Source organism: Leucopleurus acutus (assembly GCF_964270905.1).
Source record: "Leucopleurus acutus genome assembly, chromosome: 13".
In the NCBI taxonomy this organism is placed as follows: Eukaryota; Metazoa; Chordata; class Mammalia; order Artiodactyla; family Delphinidae; genus Leucopleurus; species Leucopleurus acutus.
This window is the reverse complement of record NC_139155.1, coordinates 58762238-58783464: the sequence shown is the minus strand read 5'-3', so window position 1 is coordinate 58783464 and position 21227 is coordinate 58762238. Positions and strand designations below refer to the sequence as shown.

The 21227-nt window shown below is 42.5% G+C and overlaps 1 protein-coding gene across 1 annotated transcript in view; it reads left to right on the top strand.

Annotated features, from left to right (window-relative positions):
• LAMA1 (laminin subunit alpha 1) overlaps positions 1 to 21227 on the top strand; it is a 159749-nt gene that overhangs the window by 106737 nt on the left and 31785 nt on the right. The window contains exons 34-48 of the mRNA XM_082853408.1: positions 692 to 781; positions 2313 to 2424; positions 4089 to 4251; positions 8709 to 8919; positions 9317 to 9433; positions 9550 to 9713; positions 11652 to 11787; positions 12292 to 12385; positions 14198 to 14314; positions 15806 to 15988; positions 16294 to 16448; positions 17769 to 17912; positions 18876 to 19009; positions 19834 to 19984; positions 20740 to 20864. Of these exons, the coding sequence (XP_082709534.1) occupies positions 692 to 781; positions 2313 to 2424; positions 4089 to 4251; positions 8709 to 8919; positions 9317 to 9433; positions 9550 to 9713; positions 11652 to 11787; positions 12292 to 12385; positions 14198 to 14314; positions 15806 to 15988; positions 16294 to 16448; positions 17769 to 17912; positions 18876 to 19009; positions 19834 to 19984; positions 20740 to 20864 (2096 nt within the window). The remainder of the gene's footprint in view (positions 1 to 691; positions 782 to 2312; positions 2425 to 4088; positions 4252 to 8708; positions 8920 to 9316; positions 9434 to 9549; positions 9714 to 11651; positions 11788 to 12291; positions 12386 to 14197; positions 14315 to 15805; positions 15989 to 16293; positions 16449 to 17768; positions 17913 to 18875; positions 19010 to 19833; positions 19985 to 20739; positions 20865 to 21227) is intronic.

Genomic DNA, 21227 nt, shown 5'->3' with positions numbered 1-21227 from the left:
CGTGAAATAAACACTTGATTTCAACTTTAACTCTTTTTGAGTGATCTTCCCTCATTTAAACCACCTTGTTAATTCCCTTAAATGACTTTTTATGTTTATGTAAAGTTCTCAGGAGTTTAAAGTTGTGAACCCTTCACTTTTTCTTGTTTTCACTGTTGACCTACACTGCGACTTGGGCAAGTTGATAACTGTCTTGACCATAAACAATAATCTAGCCCCTTCAAGTGTTGTTGTAAGGTTTGAATAAAGTCATACAAGTGAAGAAATTAGAAGAGTGTTGGCATAAATTAAGCACCTCGTTGTTAGTAATTAGAAAGGCTTTTCTTTACTTAATACTTTTGTATTTTAGCTTAGTAAGCATTTTTGAGGTGTTAGCAATTATAGTTAAAATTTATGTGACTCTACTGTTAAGTTCGGCCCGACTCACCCAGGAATTGCAGCAGTTCAGTTCTGCATAACCCACCAGACTTTAAATTCATATCTACATAGGAAGTTCAGTGCAAAAGATGGCAGTATGGAACCATGTTGCTGAAGTCAGAACTCCAGTGAATGGGATTCATTTTATTTTTTAATGCAATTTCAAGGAAAAGAGAATTTCTTTCTATGAACAAAAGTAATAACAGGTGATTGTTAGTTAAGAACCAGAAGATTTATTTTGAAGCGTTATAATTTGTTTTCTTCATTCTTTTAGGACTCTTTTTTAAAAGAAAATATACAGAAAGAACTGGCAAAAATACAGCTTGAAGGTGTCTCAGAACAAACAGAGGACCTGCAAAGGAAGGTAAGTTCTTCACGTAAAGGGCCCGCTCCCCCACCCACTCCAGCTCTTGTGATCCCTTGCCGGTGGCTGCCTGGAAGGTTCTGATCAGGTCAGGGCAGCCTCTTCCTCCCAGGAGCTGTGCTCCGGGTGCTTTGTGTTCAAATCGGTTCTGATGCTGCCGGCTTCTGTGCTTTAGTGGGAAGAGGCTCCTGATTTAATTTCTGCTGTCCTGTCCACTGAGGGAGGAGTCGGGCTGCCACTGTACCATCACCTCTCATTTCCTCCTGTGAACCAGGGGTGGGCGGCATGAAAAGATGGGGCTTCTTCCCTGTCCCGGATTCACTGCACAAGGTGAGAACGGAGGTCCCCACCCCTGCCCCCAACACCAGCGCAGCTCCTTGTGTGGTGTCAGCAACACTCAGGCTTCAGCCCTGTGCTTCTGATTTGTGGACTTTGATGTCAGCAGGGGGTTATTTATTCTGTTTAGCCCCTGCCAGATAAATGGTTTCTAGTGACCGAAAAAGAATCTGCTCATTTGCAGATGGTGAGGGAGGCCTATTGCTAAATTTATAATTTTCACTCATGGATTTTGTGTGTGTGTGTGTGTGCGCGCACACACACACATAGGTATGCATGTATGCACATTGATATGTGTATGATAGTGTATCTGTATATATATGTATCTTGTCTCTGTCTCTCAACATCCACACACGTATACAATCGTGCACCCTAAAATGTATTAGCCTGGAATTAATGATGATTTGGGAAGAGTTTAAGGGTTTATATGTGGGCTTTAAAGTACCTCTGCAAGCAAACATTTGGTAGGAAGTGATAAGCTGATGAAAATAAATTCTTGTATCCATTAAAGAAGATTCTGTTTGGATTTTGACTCGAAAACACTTTTAGAACCATTCTGAGTTACTTTACATTCCTGGAAATTACGTTTGTAATTTATGAAACCTTTCTTTTCACAAATTAGAGCATTCCTAATAAAAATAACAGCTGAGAGCAGCTCTCAGCCCCTGGACTGCCGGCCTAACAGACATCATCCCATATAATCATCATGAAGTCCTGTGAGGCAGTGTCATTATTACTGCAGGTTACTGACGAAACTGGGAGGTGTTGAGTACCAGGTCTCCAGCCTGGCAGAAGCAGGCCCATTTGCCTAACTCTATGTCTTAACTCCTTGACTAAGTTCTCACGGTCAGTAGAAACTAATAAGATTTTACTTTCTAGGTTTTGCATATTTGGGTCCTAAAGTGAACATGAGGTCTTCACAATGGAGACATTGGGGGAGTCTGTGGCTTCATGGCCAATTAGGTTGCCTTTAAAAAAATAGACCACCTTTTCTCACACAGAGTGAGCAGTAAATCATTTCATGAACGACCTCGTCCACTTCCAACCCAACTGTTGACCTTAGCATAGGTGATGGTGTACATCTTCACTCTGTGTTCTGGAATATGTTTGTTGCTTAAAAGAGACAACATCTGGAGTGCCGAAGTTCACGTTGTATTCAGAGTCAAACTAAACTGAGGCCTTTATTTTCCATCAGCTGGACAGAGTGTTAACACGGAGCCAGCACGTGACCAGGGCCACCAAAAGGATCCTCAGCAAGAGTCGTGACCTCCTGACGTTTACGGAGAAGCTGCAGGCAGACATCCAAGGTAGTGTCCTCGGAGCCTTGTCTGGCGGGTCTGGCTTCCTCAGTAGGAGAAGCTTGTTCGCTTCACTCAGCACATGAGTAACCATGTCCTAGACTCCTAGACTGGACACCTGGAGCCTTCCCAATGTCCACATCGTTGTCTTTCATTGAGAGTTTTATCTTTTAAAAAATGGATGTTTCCTTTACCACGTCATGCCGTACACTTCGGTCCTTAGTATCAAATAGATATGGTGCCTCTCCATCCATTATGAATTTGTCAAATGAACACTTATTAAACGGAGCACATTTGCCGAGTGGCGAGCCGAGGTCCAACAACAGACCACTAGAGAAGATGAGATAGAGCAGTTGATTGCTTGGGGGGGTCCAGCCTGAGGAAGTAGCCAGCCCATCTTAAGGGGCCACACGATGTGGTCAAGGCAGGGTGCAGGCAGAGAGAGGGAGACGGGACCTGGAGCACAGGCCTTTATTAGGGTCTGTGCGTGGAGAGCTTTGGGGTTCCTGGGCTAAGGCCAGATTGCCCAATCCAAAGCAAAAGAGCAGGGTTTTGGTAAGTCCCCAGGGACCTTATCTACAGGGCATGGAAGGGGAAGGTGCTGGGAGATAGGAAGACTGTCGATCACTAGGGCCATTGGGGAAGTCATATCTAGAACTTATATTTGCTTTGCCTCTGCGGCTGCGTCTAGGGCATATGCTTGCATGAGGGGCCAGTGTTAGTTTAAGGTCCCTGAAGGCCACTTAGCTGAATGAAATGGACACAGAGGTAGCAATACCACAGAGTAGCTTAGCTAAACTCTCAACACCGTCTCTGCCCAGAATAGGAGTTGATGGGATTTGGAGCTTCAGTGTGGTCCCAAAGTATGTCCTAATATCAGAGTAACTTACTCCCTACTCAACTGGGATGTCCCATCTGATCTGGCTTTTAGAATGCTACTGTCAGTTTTTTGGCTACCAGAAATTCTGGCTTTTCTTTTTGGATTATGGCGTAAGGGCATAAAAAGTATAGACTCCAATACGAATCAGACTTTATAGGGCAAAAGGTAAGGATATTATTAGAACAAATGACATGTTTTTTAAAAAAGAGTGGTATCGGGCTTCCCTGGTGGTGCAGTGGTTGAGCCCGCCTGCCGATGCAGGGTACATGGGTTCATGCCCCGGTCCGGGAAGATCCCGCATGCTGCGAAGCGGCTGGGCCTGTGAGCTGTGGCTGCTGGGCCTGCGCGTCTGGAGCCTGTGCTCTGCAACGGGAGAGGCCGCGGCAGTGGGAGGCCCGTGTACCGCAAAAAAAAAAAAAAAGAAAAAAAGAGTAGTATCCAGTACTGGTGGTTTGTTTCTGCAGTAAATATTACTGAGTGCTTCTACATGCAGATGTTCATGCCAGGGGCAGGGAATGCTGCCGTGAGCATGGTAGGCACGGCCCGTGCCCTTACAGTTTATGGGTACTGGGGAAGCAGACATGAAATAAACCAGTAATCCCAAGTCCATGAGTGTTCTGACAGAGGATGTCCAGAGTGCATTGGGATATATGGGCTGACCTGGCCTGGCTAGAGGTTCAATCCAGTTTAGGTGAGCAGAGCAGGCCTTACTGGAGAAGGTTCTAAGTTTTTCCATTTTAGTACTGTCCATTTTTGAGAAACTTATTCAATGATTGATATATTTTCTCCATAGAAATCATCGAAAGGGCAGCAACTCTAAATCAGACCTTGGATGAAGATGTCCAGTTACCCAGTTCTACTCTTCAGAATATGCAAAAGAACATTACTTCATTGCTGGAAATCATTCAGAAAAGGAATTTCCTGCAGTTGCACCAAAATGCCACTCTTGGACTCAAGTAAGTGCCTGAATACCATTCATGACACAACCAATTAGAGGTAGGAACTTGAAGGCTGAGGGGGAAGGAGGCAAGTGGAGGAGAAGGAAAGAAAGCTCTCAGTGGGGCAGAAGGTCATAGGAGAAGAGCTGGGTGCTGGCCCCTCCACAAGAGAAAAGTGTGATCAGTAGAATTTCTATCTTTGCTATTACGTCATAGGTTTGGTTTTTCTCTGCGACCCTAAAACAGCATTTCTACTTTGTGTGAACAAAAAGAAACACTCATGATATTGTCTTTCTTGAAGATTAAGTGTAATGCTGTAAACTCTCATGGAAGCAGACACAGGCAGTGGCTACCACTGAGGCTGTGAACTCTAGGACAGTTTGGCATCATGCCAGATTAATTTAGCTCAGTCATGCACACTGTCATCAAAACCCATGATGTGAAATGACAGATCACAAAGAATTGTTAGACGTGGTCACTAGGAGCTTGTAATTTGCTTTCAGGCTTTTTTCTTAGTATTTTCACACAGTAATTACTTGATGTAATAGCAAAGCTGTCTCTCTGCCAGGTTGTGATAAATGTCTTAAGTACTGGTTTAGTCACATAATACTTCATCAAAACTCCAGTCTCTATAGTGAGATGTTTAAACTATTTTTAATATATTTTACTATTTTAAATAATGTTGTAATGAACAACTTAGATAAGAATCTTTTTCTGTATTTCACATTATTATTTTATCAGGGTACATGTTAAGGAGTGAAATCATTTAACCAAAGAGTTTGCATTTTGAGGATTCTCGACTTGCATTGCCAAATTATTTTCTAAAACGTTTTTAAAAACAACATCCACTTCTACCGGCACACATGGGAGAGCTGAGCTTACATCTTTTTTCATCATTGAATGGGATTTTTGACATTGTTGTTAATTTGTTCTATGAGAAACAAAAGGAGGAACTTATGTTGCATGGGATTTGGAGAGGGGACTCATAATCTAATTACTAGAACATTTGTTAGGGCCCAAGAAGGGCCCTGAGAGGACTATGGACTGGTCGAGGGGGGCTCAGAAGTGGGCGAGGACCCAGGGGATGGGGAAGGGGCCGCCGCCTACAGAGCACCTCTTCTGTGCTGGGTGGTGTAGACTGCACCCCTCATGGACTGCAGGGGCTCATCCCTGCCACCTTGTTAGGTGGGAAATATCCAGCTGGAGAAACTGAGGCCCAGAGAACATTAGTAGCTTGCCCCACGTGCAGGACAATATGAAATCTGGCTACACACCTAAATCTGTCTGACATTAAACTCCGTTATTTTCCAGCCCTAAACAACAGGAAGTACACTTTAGACCCAGTCCATAGAAGATGGGTGGGTGGAATTTCCATGGTCAGCTCAGAGACCATGGCTGTGTACCTACACTGGATTGTAATCACCTCTCCCTGACCCAGCCCCTCCCCTGCATCCTCCCTTCACTGGATGCATGGTGCGGGGACCCCCACAGGGAAAGGCTCATACCTCCATGCAGGTGGTCCCAGGACCCGCCTGCAGTTGAGGCAGCCACCCCAGGGCACCCTGCTCTCTCCCCACCTTCCTCAGCTCCCCACTGCCTCCTGGACAACATGTAAACATCACGTATTCATTCCAGCCTCCCTCTTCACTCACCATCTCCCCCCATCCACCCGGCTCCAGCTCATCCTAGGCTCAAGGTCCTCCCAGCGCCACACGTGGTCGGTCATCTCATTCATTCTCTCCCTCGGCTGCACGTCTCTCCCTCGGACGGGGAATCCCTGCAGATCCCAGGAGTCATTTTGCAGGGGTCCTCCCCCCACCAGTACCTTCCACGGTCATGTCATTCGGTCAATAAAGTGGATTGAGCCCACAGGTGTCCCGCATTGTGCTAGGACTTGGGGACACAAAAGAGAACAATAAAGCCTTTTGCCCACTAGGAACTCACAGTCCAACTGGGAAAAGTTGACTTACTGAGTAGCAGTTGAGAGGAATGGGAGAAGGCACGGGGCCCTCTCCCCACCTGTGCCCCCTGACCCTCGTCCCCACTAGGCTCTCCTCCTGTCACCCTTTCTCTGTCATTGTAGCTCTTCTATTTCTATTTGGAATTAAGTTATTAATAAGATTCTTGAACTCTCTCTTTAATTTGTAAGTTAAATTATTACTACTGAGACCTTTTATTTTAAAAAGATTTTTAAATGCATTCTTAGGCCTCCACTTTCTTCCATAGATAATCCCTGTACTTAAGTCATTTCAAATTTCATGGATTATTTTAGGACTTATTTCTCAGCCTTTTTATTGTAATTCTTAGAAGATTGATAATTTATGCTGAAGTACGGCAATCCTGTAAGTGAGAGTACTTAGCACACAACCTAGTTGCTTATTGTGCATGTGTCAGGGTCCCCAAGGCCACCTCCACATTCATAGTTTCACCAGGACTCCTGTGACTCAGAGCTGAGATTTCCTAGAGCGGCGTATTAAGGATGCACCGCTGGATCATGAGGAAGATGCAGGGGAGCTGGGAGGAGCCCATGCAGGCTCCCTACACTCTCTCCATCCCAGGAGGGACCACGGAACACACTCTCCCCCCAGCAATGAAAATGCAGCAGCTTGTGTGTGATGCCCAGGGAAGCCCATAGAGTTCAGCATCTGAGGTTTTCAGTGGGGGCTGGTCCCATAGGCTCCCTCTGCCCAGCACATACCCACATTCCAGACTCCCAGGAGGGAAGCAGGTGTTCAGCCTAAACCACATTGTTTGCACAAACAGTCGAGGCAATGAGCCACCCTTATCAGTCAGGGGACAGCGGGAGCACTTGCAGACGCCAGCTGAGGGCCAGCCTGGCAAGCAGGCCTTTCTAAGGGTAGCCAACTCCGGCCTGCTCTTTCCCTTTACCGCACCCTGTAAATTATCCTTTGTAGCTGTGTTTCCCAACTGTTTTCCACGCAGGTGTCCCCAGACCTATCAAAAGGTATTTCAGTAAAGAAATGTGTCCTGTGCCCAGATAATTTGGTAAATGCAGTGTCTTAAGGAGAGACAAGGTCTTTACTACAAGTCTTCAGGCTGATGTTTCAGGATCTCCAAAAGGAGCCTGGAGAACACAGCTAAATGTACTGCAGCACGCAACCCTTTCTCATGGAACTTGCTTACCTGTTCACGGCACTAGTGTTGTGGAGAAACGCAGTTTGAAAAACACTGTTTTACTGTGTTAACTAAATAAATTTTACAAGAAGAAGCTAAGAGTGCTGAGGGGTTTTGTGTTTTTTCTTTTTAGTCTTTCAAGTCACTGCTGACTATATCATTTCATCTGATCACAGTTTAGGTGGTAAATTCATTTCATAGATGAAAATTTGACCTCTATATTTAAATTTCTTTGAGAGATACCTTGTTTAACAATGTGAGTAGACAGATTCATGGCCACATGTTAGGAATATATTGGATTTATTTGTGTGTTTCCCATGTGCTCTTTTTGGTTCTTGTTGCCTGTATCATAATGCAACATCTTGCTATCATTTTTGTAATCATTAAAAATCATAAGAATGTTCAAATAATTCCTGATAATGCTCAATGATGTCAGAGTTCAAATATGTATCTTTGGAAAATGTTTTTTTGTGGTGTTTAGCCCAGCGATCTGATGATATGTGAAAGCTAAGGGTGATTTACAAGGCATTTTCCATGAAATTTTTCAAAGTTCTTCTGACAAATTGAAGCAAGAAGTTAATGGGATATATTCAACCACTGCAAAGTTCTGTAGTATGAAAACTGTATCATTCTATAGAGCTTTAAGTTTAAGTTTGATTGAAATAGCAATTTACAAAAGAATAGGGGAAAATGTCTTTCGATTTCCTAAAGCTTGCTTTTATCAATGGTACAAATTATATCTTTATGGCAATTTGGATTTGAAAGTTTTTATAAAATCTGTTTTTTAACTAGCTGCAGAAAAACTTTTATATTGTATAAATACACTGGTAACTTGAGAGCAAATCACTGAAGAGTCTCCTTTTTTCAATTTCTGGCCATATTATAATGAAAGATTTCAGTTGCCGTCACTCACAGACTATGGTCCCAATTTTCTGAATCAAGATTCACTGAGATGGTTTCTTTTAATTCCATTACTAAAATACGTTAGTAAGTTTGTGAATAAGGAGAGTTTATTAAGGATAAAATGTAAATCTGCCATATTAATAGCTGTCTTAGAAAAATTGTTTCCCTTTTTAAGAGATTACGAGGTACCACTTAGGACGTCACAAAGAAACTCAGAACGATTATGTAAAAGTCTCTTCCACTATCGGGGTCAGGGGGAGTGGTGGTGGGATGAATTGGGAGATTGGGATCGACAGATATACACTAATATGTATAAAATGGATAACTAACTAATAAGAACCTCCTGTATAAAACAAAAAGTTTCTTCCACTGTCATTTCAATGATACGAGCTTTGTTGTTCATTTCTTACCATGTGAACCGTCTATTATTTTCCCAGGGCTGCTGAAGATTTATTGTCACAAATTCAGAAAAATTACCAGAAACCACAGGAAGAGTTGGAGGTGTTAAAAGAAGCAGCAAGCAGCCTCCTTTCAAGACACAGCAGTAAAGTGCAGGCCGCAGAAGAGCTCCTGAGGGAGGCAGAGAGGAAGACCCAGGAAAGCAGGCGCCTGCTGTTCATTGTCAGGGCCAACCTGCGAGAGTTCAGCGTGAGTCTTACCAGCTCTCTCCCCATTAGAGCTGGTACCACATTCTCCCATGTAAATGATACCAGTCTTAGCTTCTTAAAAACTGAGCCCCGGGGCTTCCCTGGTGGCGCAGTGGTTGAGAGTCTGCCTGCCGATGCAGGGGACGCGGGTTTGTGCCCCGGTCCGGGAAGATCCCACATGCCGCGGAGCGGCTGGGCCCATGAGCCATGGCCGCTGAGCCTGCGCGTCTGGAGCCTGTGCTCTGCAACGGGAGAGGCCACAACAGTGAGAGGCCTGTGTACCACACACACACAAAAAAAGAGCCCCGAAGGCTAACTTCAGCACATAGTGTCAGGCACCGCGGTTCAGAAGCCGACTTGCTTTTATGAAGCATCCTTAGAGGTGATTTTTGCTACAGGATAAAAAGCTGCGTGTTCAAGAAGAACAAAACTTGACGTCAGTGCTAATCGCAGAAGGAAGAGGACTGCTTGATGCTGCCACTGCACCTGCAAATGCTTCAGGAAAGGCTCTAGCAGTAAGTCCCAACTCAGCACAGCTGCAATACTCAAAGTTTCCAAAGAATCTTCCCACGTCTCAGATACATTGTTAAATAGTTGCACATGTAGTCACAATGTTAATTTCTCTATGTAGCAGTTAGAGCATCACCGGGATGAGCTGCTTCTGTGGACTGCCAAAATCAGGCACCACGTAGATGACCTGGTCATGCAGATGTCCAAAAGAAGAGCACTGGACCTTGTCTACAGAGCGGAGGATCATGCCACTGAGCTCCAGAGACTGGCAGGTGCTCTGGACAGGTGAGACCACACCTTGCAGGAATTCTCAGGTTGTGATCTGTGGATCAGAGAGAAAAAGCATGGCTATTTTGATCACAGTGTTGAGTGAAATTCTTTTTTTGTCTAAAAATGAAGACTTCTCTTTTATTTCCATGGCAAGGAGGATTTTCTCCCATGTCTGGTAACGTGGTTGACCATCAGCAGGACCGTATGATGGAAAAATGCAAACCGAACCAGATAGGAATGAAAACAAATATTATGCTCTGATATCAAGCCGTCGAGGCCTTAAGTATCTACCTGGTGCTCAGGACTTTATTGTTAGGTTGCATATGGACAGAACCAGATATTGATTTATTTATACATCTTGTCTTCTTGGACCTTGTGATCCAGCGGGCTTTATGCGTGGATGCAGGTAGTGGTTGCCTGTCCCGGGCTATTGGAAGTGTTGGGAATCTATTTTCCAACTACTGAAAGATACCATCTCCATTACTTTCTACTACCTGAAGGTCTACCATTGTACTATCATAATTTTAACATATATTTTTGGATATTTGTCAAATATATCCTCAGCTTGTTAGAAATACCTTTAAATGAGAAGCACAGCTTTAGGCCAATGGTTCCCAAATTGTTGCAGCAATACCCTGGGGAACTTTAAAATACTGATGCCTGTGTCCACTTGCCTCTCTCCCATCCCCCGAAGACTGTGGGGTGTGAGCTGTACTTTTCCTTTTTTTTAAGATACTCAGGTGACCTAATGTGCAGCAAATGAGGGAATCGGGGTTTTAGGCCTTATCAGTGATTTACACAATATTGTTAGTTGGTACATTTATTTCTTTTAGAATCTGTTATAAATTATGAGTGGAAAAAGTCTGGACACACTAGAATATATGTGTTTCTGTGTGCTGGGTGTGTTTTGTGGAAGGAGAAAAATAAATATTTTTCCAGTTTGAGGAATGCTGCCATAAAAGATTAGCCCACACAATGAAAGCAATTGAAAACGATGTATTGAATAACATAGACTATTGCTTAAATTATGTGCTGCATTGAGCACTACCGCCTGTGTCTGCCATCGGAATCAGAAAATGGAATTACATACTCATTTCTTCTCCTTTCTTCATCTTTCATCGTTTCCCAAAAGACAAAAGAATGTTCTGATTACAGGCATAGCTACAACAAAATCTTTATTACTTAGTATGAGTAGTAAAAGCAATTTGGTATGATACGTAAAGTTACATAACATTATTATTTTTTATTTATAAGTCACTGAATTTTGCCAGTGAAGTAGTAACAAGTAATAACTGCTGGTGTCTGGTTTGGGAATCACGCAACTCAATAACCTCGGGAAGAAAATGAAGTAGGTTACTCAGCAGGCAAAGATGTGTCAATTGTCAGATTTCATTTTGAAGCTAGAGTGAGCTGGATGAAATTGCACCATTACCAGCTGGCAACTTCTTGAGTGATTTGCCCACTTACAAGAGTAAAGTTCAGATGATTGAAATATTATCTGATGCTCCTCCAAAACCCCTAGTGAATTTCCTCAAATTGGTCTATACTATTTGAGGAATAAGATTCAGCATCCTCATATATGCTTAGGAAAGCCTTTTTTGTTTTTTTTTAAATTAACACATGCCATAGCAGGAGAGATTACAGCCAATGCAAACATGCAGCGGCACCCCAGACACACGCAGGGGGTTTGAACAGAGATCAAAGAATGGATGGTTTAAAAGATGGGACACAGCAGTCATCTCTTCTTTGGGTGTTAATTAAACAGCAGTTCTTAGTGTTATCACTTCTTAAGATTACGTTTGGAGTTTGAGGGGAATCCACATGTTGACATGAAATCCTGTCTTCCTTGTTGATGATAATTCTCTAAGGGGGAAGAAACTGGAAGGCTTTTAAGAATAGTGGGGTAGTTCAATTTAGTTGATCATAACATCTCTAAATATGTTGATTTCACAGTGGCCTTGGAAATGTTAGTCATGTGTCCCTAAATGCGACCAGTGCAACCCATGTCCATTCCAACATCCAGAGCCTGATTGAAGAATCAGAGAAGTTGGTGAAAGATACTCTCAGGACTGAAAGAAAGGCGAGCGTGGTAAGAAATGCCCTGGGGGCTTCCGTGTGCGCCTTCCTTTTCTGGGCACTGTGGGGCAGCGATCCTGCCATGAGGTGCTTGAGCAGACATGCAGTGGCTTAAATCTATGCTTGTCAACATTCTTTTTCTGGTGGGATCTGTTTAAGGCTTCTGTCATCATGTGACGTAAGTTTTCATTTCCTAAGTCATAAATAATTCTTAGAACAAAAATGATAATGCTACTTGATATCCACTTGAGACAGCTTTTCTTACCTGTGGTGAAGATCTGCATTTAATGGCTGTTTTTGTGTTTATAGATTTAAAAATGGCTGTGTTCCTTCTCTTCAGCCACAAACTGGAACATATATTAAACATAAGATAGGACAGTTTAAATTGTCCCTGCCTGTTACCTCGCTGACCTCCTTGTTTGGAACTACACTGGAGGCTGTTCTGACAGAAGGGAGTTGCTTTCTCCACCTCCGCCCTGCCCTCCAGTTGCTATGTTTAAATTGTTCTGTTTCACAGGCCTCAGAATCTCTTGTTTCTAATGGGAAAGCGGCTCTCCAGCGCAGTGCTGAATTTCTAAAAGAAGGCAATAGCCTGAGCAGAAAGCATGGAGGTCAGTTTCCAGCTTGGACTGTGTTGATATCGGAGTTATTGTGGACACATCTCTGAACGTACTTCCAGAACATTCATCTTTCCTGGAGCAATTTGAAGCTTAACATTTCTTTGTCACAATCATATTCCAGTTTCCTATCATAGACACATCATATAATTTTTATTTTAGTGATATCTCATTTAATGTGCAGTCCCCTCCAATCTTCCATAGACTTGATAATCCTTCCGTGAGAACCAAAATCTCTACTCGCTGCTTTAGTGCCTGAGCCCTGGCTGTTCTTCATAGCGTTTGTCAGGTTATCTGTGATTTCATGTGCTTCTCTATTCATCTCTCAGGGTTTCACAGTTTCTTGAAGAGATGTATTATGGTTTGTTTGTTTTTTTTTTTGCGGTACGTGGGCCTCTCACTGCTGTGGCCTCTCCCGCCGCGGAGCATAGGCTCCGGACGCGCAGGCTTAGCGGCCATGGCTCATGGGCCCAGCCGCTCCGTGGCATGCGGGATCTTCCCGGACCAGGGCACGAACCCGTGTCCCCTGCATCAGCAGGTGGACTCTCAACCACTGCGCCACCACGGAAGCCCAAGATGTATTATGTTTGATTCCTCTTGTGTCTTCTTCATAGGGCTAATGTAATGTTAGACTTGTGATAGGTTCTTATTAAATAATTACTGAATTAAATCATTATTGATTTATCTATTTAAAAAAATACCTATGCAGTTTCATTTTTCCCAAGAGTTTCAGTAAGCAGTTTTGGCATATGTAAGAGTTATCCAATAAGCATAACACAAAATGGCAGAGGAATCTGTTGTGTAAGAGAAACATACAAGTTTTATAACGTATAGTGTACCTGTCACCTTAATATACTCTAATACAACAAAAATATTGTCTTTTCCTATGGGAGTAAATGGTGGGCCATAAACAAGGCTCATACCCCTTAGACTACTTCCATGTCCAGTCCTGGACCCTTCCACAGCCAAGGGCTTGGATAGGTGCATATTTTTTGTTTCTTTGTGAGTGGCACAATTTAGAATTTATGTTCATCTCAAAATATAAAAAGTCCCTAATTCTCAATCATAAAGCTTTAAACACAAACTCTAGCATCGCTGCTGATGGGCGGTAGCTTTAGTTTACATAACTAAAGGTGTTTTGTAGGCCACAAAATAGTGAACTTTCTGGCAATTAAAATTTTATGCAGAACCATCATGTTCATCGTGGATTTTATCAATAATTTATTTTTTAACCAGGTGTTCAGAATCCAAATGTGATTGTGTATTATGAACAGCAATTTTAAAAGTAAAAGCTTTGATCCAACAGCTTTGATCAAACATGAAGGAGGATGAGTTGAGTGCCTATTGGGTGGTCAGAAGGGAGCAGGAAAGTAGGGGAGGGACCCTGGCTGAGAAGCAGGTGGGGGACTGAGAAGAAGATTCCAGAGCAGGAGCCCATGTTTGGGGTCTTACAACCTAGGGGACAAAGGTGGCCAGGACTTGGGTGTGGATAGGAAGTTAGTAAGTCCGATTAAGACTGAGTGACTTAAACACGGCTTTTCACCCTAGAGCTCTAATTAAATTGGACACGAATTTAGGAAGAAATGTTAGTGCGAAGGGAAACAAAGTAGAAAAGATGATCAAGTAAGCCCCAAAACACACAATTTTTATAATGAGTGGTGGTAAGTCTTGCTGGAAAAACTTTCAATATTTGGGGTCTCTGTAGAAAGCTGCTGATTTTATAGATGGGTCAGGAATGATAAAGCTCTCATCTAGGCAACTTTTTAGGACTAGCCTAAAAGGGAACACTTTTTCCCCTTCGAATAGGTATCGCGTTGGAACTGAGTGAATTGAAAAATACTGCAAAGAGATTTCAAGAGAATGCTGATAAAATTACTAAGCAGACCGATGAATCACTTTTGATACTTAGAGCAATTCCTGAAGGTAAGTGGAAGGGGGGTTCTTGATTTAATTAATATCTTCTCATTGCAAAACCCTTACACATGAGTGTGAGAAGACCTGCCTCAAGTCTGATGGAGACCCCTCACCCGAAATGAGGCCAAGATTGGTAGAGGAATATGGTTTGGAAGTGAAGATCATTATGTTTTTTATAACATCAGAACACCTGCATTGAAGTAGTAGAATTATACCTGAAAAACAAAAGCCTTAGATTCTTTATGCTACCGTATTAATTGCTTACTTTTAAAATGGGCCTGAGATGAAAGAAGGGCCATTCAAAGAAGCCAGGAAGTAAAGAAGCTGGAACGTTCCTGCTTTAGGGGGAAATGCTAGATTCATTACAAATGTGGGAAATTAGAGAATTCTTGCTTGGAAATTAAAGAAATCTTCCTTTGTGAGGCGATAAGCATTCTAAAATAGATCACTTGAATACTGATGGTTTGGAAATGCAGTGTTCATTAAAATTTTTAATAGGATAAAAGTATACTTTTTAAAAGTAAAACACAGGCGAGTTGTGCTGCAGTGATTTATTTTACACTCCTTCAACCTTTTTTTTTATAAGATTATTTTAAAAGTCTTATAAGATAAACATCTCCAAAGTTCTTCTGTCTGCTGGTTCATCTTATAAGCATGAAAGTTACCGTGGGGAGCTGGACTTGCGGCGCTTTGGACTGACTTAAATCAATGGAACATTTTCTGATATGGAAATTTCTTTTGCTCTTATTTGTCTGTTTTTAAGGATACATGGTGTATGTTGATCAAGCACTCAAAAATAACTTTTTATTTGGAAGCAATTTCCAACTTGCCAAAAAGTTGCAAGAAGAGTAAAAAAAGAACACCTGCATACCCTTCATCCAGCTTCTTCTAGTGTTAATCTTTGCCCCGTTTGTGATTAAACACTTTAAAAACGAATACGAGTGCCTTTAAAAAAGCCCATCCCCCAGATTTTCTAGAATAACTGAATTCCACTTTATCTTTAGTGACCATTTAGTTTTTATTGCACTGTTATTTCCAGCAGCCAGTTGATGTTGAGGGCAGGTACACTTCCTCTAGCCTAGGATACTTCCATGTCACTTACAGATTTAAATTCCCAAACCTTCTTATCTAGACGCAGAATGATTTGGAGATGGCGTTGATGACCATGAGAAGGGAGTGATAGGAAAGGGACCAAAGAAAGAATTTTAGATTATTAACATGTAAGACGCTGAGCACATGGCATCTCATTGTGTATTGAAATCATATGTCAATACAGAGGGTTGCCATCAAAAATATTTCATTCACCCATAAAAGGAAGCAGTAGAGCGTATGATATGCAGCCTTAATATTGCCGTTAAAAACAGAAGCCCCCTTTTGTGTTCAACAACCAGCAAAAAATTCTGTAACATGTGTCTATGTAAAATTAACATTTGTTGTGGTTTTTTGGTTTTCTCTGTGTATAACCACCAGAGTGCATGCTTGCGTATCAATTTATTTCAGGTGTCAGAGACAAAGGCGCCAAAATCAAAGAGCTGGCCACATCTGCAAATCAGAGCGCTACGAGCACTCTAAAGAACGTCGTGGGATTGGGCCAGAAACTGTTGAATACGTCCACTGACCTGTCCAGGGTTAATGCCACGTTACGAGAAACAGAAGAACTCCTCCGTGACTCCTCAGTGACCAGTAGGTCGTGGTCTCCCCTCCCATTAGGAAAGTCTGCGTCGAGCCGTTTGAGTTTGCCAAGGGCACAGTGGTGCCTTGTTCACAAACAGCAGTCCTAAAAAATAAAAATGCACCAACATCTGGATTTGCACTTACAAAAAGAGAAGGGCCTTGATGCCTTGTGCTGGTGCATTTTTCATATATTTACCAAAATGCCAAGGATTTGATTATTAAGATATTCTGGTTTATCCAGTGCATTAGTAATGACCAATTCATTTCTCTCGTTTCCTCCCTCCTGCCAACTTTCTCGCCACCTCATATTTTAGCTTTGTTGGCTGGGAGAAAAGTCAAAGATGTGGAAACACAAGCGAACCTTTTATTTGATCGGCTGAAGCCTTTGAAGATGTTAGAAGAGAACCTGAGCAGAAACCTATCAGAAATCAAACTGCTGATCAGCCAGGCCCGGAAGCAAGCAGCGTCTGTGAGTGCCCAGCACCCCTGCAGCTGAGGCTCCTGGAACTGCAAGTCCCAGAGGCCTCCTGTGCAAAGGGCCTTTGGCCACACTTTCTACTAACCAGCTCTCAGTAACCCCCGATTCCTCACAGCCTTGCCTTGTATATATTTACCTAAGTATATTTAAGTCTATTTAATTAGTCTCATTTTCTTTGAGTCTTGCTTTTTTCGATGTGTTTCAGAATGTTGTTAGCAAAGAGATCTCTGTGTCCTTATGGACATTTATCATCGTGGCCTAGATTTATAGATCTGCACCAATTAGCTAGATGGTGCAGAACACATTAGGCCTGAGTGTCAGCATCCCTGTAAGTCTCACTGGTTACATATGGTGCTATTTCCATCATTTTACCAACTTTGTGTTCATAATCCAAGTACTCTTCAGAAGGTTCATACAGTGTGGGCCTCATCTCTGTGATTCTGACAAAACAGCTTGAACTGCATGAATGCTGCACAAATCCAGGTCACTAACTGCACAAAACACACAATTTGAGAGACTGCTTCCTGGTCATCCTCGGCACATGGCATTGGCTGTGCACCAAAGGAGAAGCATTTCAGGGAAATAAGACTTGAGAGAATATCATTTGTCTTGATCCTGGGGACCTATAGACAATAGATGTGACCTCTGGTCTGAAGAGTATCTTCCTGAAGTTTCTAGCCAAGAAAAAGGAGCTCTGGATTCTTTGATCCCTGAGTGACTTCACTTTGGGAAAAGGGCTGTAGGTTTACAAGAGCTCTGGTTTCCATCTGTTTTAGTTCCAGTCACCAAATAAATGTAAACCCGATGGATGGTTCCAAGTGCTCTGGTTAATATAAACTTACAATCTTGAAGGTTAATACAAGGATTATGTGCAAGTAATTACTTATCAGAGAAATATGTAAGTGAAATAATTGCTCTATAAATATTTGCTGAGTAAGTAGATCAACCCTCCATTTATTCCATACATGATCATCAAATGTCCTGTGTCAGGTATAAGATTCCAAGGTGATCTGGATAAGCTCCTTGTCTTTAAGGAATTAAATCTCACATGATAGAGTTCCCAACATAAAATTCCCTTTTAAAACCTGACTGACTTTTCCATATTAAAATATTTTACCAAATAAAATAAGTTTCAGCATCATCTGACTTTCCCCTTGTGAGACACGAAGCATTGTGCATTATCCAGAGAGGAAACCTGCTAGCAGTGAGGATCTGGAACAGAATAGCACTGTTCAGCGCCAGGCGTGCTGCCACCGTGTGGCCCTAAATGATTTTTAGGCACTTAGGGACACTTCCGTTTTCCTTCTACAGATCAAAGTTGCTGTGTCTGCAGACAGAGACTGTATCCGGGCCTACCAGCCTCAGATTTCTTCTACCAACTATAACAGCTTAACACTAAATGTGAAGACAAGCGAACCTGACAACCTTCTCTTCTACCTGGGGAGTAGCATCAGTGTGAGTATGACCCGCAAAAGCAGCGCTGAGTCTCTTAGGGACAGAGTATATTTTCTGAATCGGTTAAAAAAAAATAGGGCCTTTGTGAAATCACTAATTATTCTATGAGAACTAATCTTTTGCTAAACCGGTAACATTAGATTAAAAACAATCAGCCCGTGAGGAGAAGAGTGGCATTTATGAAACGTACCTCCCTCTGCCATCTTAACTGTGAGCTGTGGGACAGAGCTTTTCTTAATGTCTCCTGTGACCTCCGAAGCCACAGAGTTATGCTTTGGGTCTGTGGACATTGGCCGCTGTTACCAGGAGTGGAGGCGTGCACCACAAGGGGCATATCAGAATCGTCAAGCTTCCCCCCAGGCTATTCCACCCAGCGAGACTCCCAGGGTTCCCAGAGGGCATGTCCCCTATGGAAGACTACTGATTCATTTGACTGTGTCATTGGGAACAGGTCAGAGCCCTTGGGTATGTTAGGGCAGAAAATATTAGCAAGCATAAATGCCATCTGAGATGTCTTCTTAAGATACAAAGTGCAAAGCACAGGTCAGTCCGTGATGTACGATTTCATGGCTCCTGTCTCGCTGTACATCTCACGTTCGTGCATTGCCTTCTCAGACCGGGCAAACAAACAAGTGCAATGCCTCCCCACATGACCCCTGTAGAGGCTGGTAACCCCTAGCAAGTTTTCTTGGAGAACTTCATGGGAGGCTTCATGGAGGGCTATGCTGGGCAAGGGTGGTGGGCACTGATGGCCAACGGTGGCCACCATCTCCAGTACCAATACTCCAGGTCATGCTCCAGCTCCAGGGAGGGGAGCATTTAAAGACAAAAGACGATCTTTTTTGTTTTCTACTTTAAAAAAATTCAGAGAAAATGCTGTAAGAATCATCTTTTAAAGTGTTTTGGTGGTCATGCACACAGTCTGGCGTGTGAATTCATCCCAACTCATGCCCTGCATCCCAGGCTGACTTCCTGGCAGTGGAGATGCGGCGAGGGAAAGTGGCCTTCCTCTGGGATTTGGGCTCCGGGTCCACACGTTTGGAATTTCCAGACTTCCCGATTGATGACAGCAAATGGCACAGTATCTATGTAACCAGGTAGCAGAGAAAGTTCTCTCTGAGCATCTCGCATCTTATAAGTAATTACATGTTTGTAACATCATATAACTGTCTTCGAAATTTCTGGGAAGTCAGTGAAAGGATACTTGGTTTAGATTATAGAAATAATTTTTTTTCATTATTACAGAAGAAATAAAGTTTGTTAGCAAAACCAACAATCAAAAGAAGAAAAAAGTTAAAAGTTTATGTTGCCTTTAGAATGTTAGGTCCAAGTCTGAGGCAGCCAACCCAGTAAAATGTTTGCGCCCCAGCAGAGGGGAGTAAAGTGCAGCGTGGTGGAGATGCCACGTGGCTGGCAGTGGTACAGGTAGGACAGAAGATGAGGGTACAAGTAGGGGATGCGTTTTCTCAAAATTCAGGCACGAAGCAAAATTCTTCCTTTTAAAGCCCCTCTCCAGAGGCAACTGCTGTTAAGTGGCTGTAGGTATAGCTTTCTTTTCACTTTTCTGTAATATCACAGTTGGTTGGTGATGGTGTGTTATTGGAAATTTCTGATTTTTACTTTGTTATTTGAAAAAATGGGGTAATGATAAAGGCAGTAGACCATTCCAAATATATTTAGTTCATTATCTGAAACTATTTTAAGCAAGGAGGTAACATGATGGAATTTATGTTTTAAGAAGAAATACTCCACAAGATTTTGGAGTGCAAACTAGGGGCAGGATGGGCAAGACTGGAAGCAGGGAGACCAGTTGGAGACATGGGCAGAAGCAGGTGGAGGCTGTGTGTGAAACAGATGTGTGTGTATGTGGACCAACTTGGCAATTCTGCAGGTGCTCTTTTTGCAACTCCGTGACCCTTAGGTTTGGAAACATTGGTTCGGTGAGTGTAAAGGAAATGAGCGCATCTCAAAAGCCACCACCAAAAACAAGTAAATCCCCTGGAACAGCGAATGTTCTGGATGTAAACAATTCAACACTAATGTTCGTTGGAGGGCTTGGAGGACAGATCAAGGTAATCTTCTGAACGTTCATCTTAACAGTGCTGATTGGCTGATTTTACCAACGTAGAAAATGAATATGTTTAAATTGTTGAAAATATTCTAGGCAGATGAAGATTTTCCTGCTTCTGTTATTTTGTTTAAGGACAGTTCATCTGCAGAGTTGGGTTGGTTTTGTAAAGGATCATGCTTAATAGATAGCATAATGGAAAAGAAGCCAGTGGTTCATTTTATTATTTGGTTTTTTCCCCAATAATAAAAGAGGAAACTCAATATTCCACATGAATTTCTGTAAACTCCCTTTATCTCTATTCTGACTCTAGTGGTGGACTAATACTAATTAGCAGTTAGCAAAGGAGCCCATCGTATATTTTATTACATCAGTTACCCTCTCACCCAATAAAGTTCACTCACCTGGACTTGGTTCAGTGCTCTGAAATGAGAGTAAGGGTCCCAGTTCCCGGCAGGCCCTCACCACTGACCACATTCTCTGGGTCTCTTTCCTCATTAGTTAAAGGGCCTTCTCTCCAGTGACCCTAGTAACTGACATGACCTTTGAGATCTTGTCCTGCTGTGTTGATTCTAGGATTCCAATTCATAATTGGAAGGAAGTTCAGTGATTACAAACTGGTCATTTTCCTGGATGTTGTTTTCTCAAAATTTGGATCTGTTAGATTTGAGCTCCCAAGGAGGAGTTTTGTGCACTTAGAGAATATATTTCTTTTCAACAAATATACTTGGATTATGTTTGTTTGTTTGTTTACATTAGAAGTCTCCTGCTGTGAAGGTTACTCATTTTAAAGGCTGCATGGGAGAGGCCTTCTTGAATGGACAGTCGATTGGCCTATGGAACTATATTGAAAGGGAGGGAAAGTGCCACGGCTGCTTTGGAAGGTAACGTGCCCCATGAGTAACACATAAGATGCTAACATGCACGGTAACACTGTGTCGGGAGGAGGTTAGAGTTGCAGCATTTCCCAAACTCATTTGACCCTGATCTCTTTTTAAAAAGGAGCATTCCAGAGCTGTTTATGTTCCATAGAACATACTTTGCAAGTGCTGAAGTAGACACAAACAGGTACTTTATGTCTACATTTGTAAATGGATTAAAACTGTCTTCATTTTAGATAAGTGCCCCTACCTACTAGCCAAAAACTTTAGCTCAGTGAGTTAATAAACTACTTCTAGCAACGGAATCCATTTGAGCGGGCCAGTAATTAGAATTCATTGCGCTTTTTACCTTTGTGTGTAATTTTC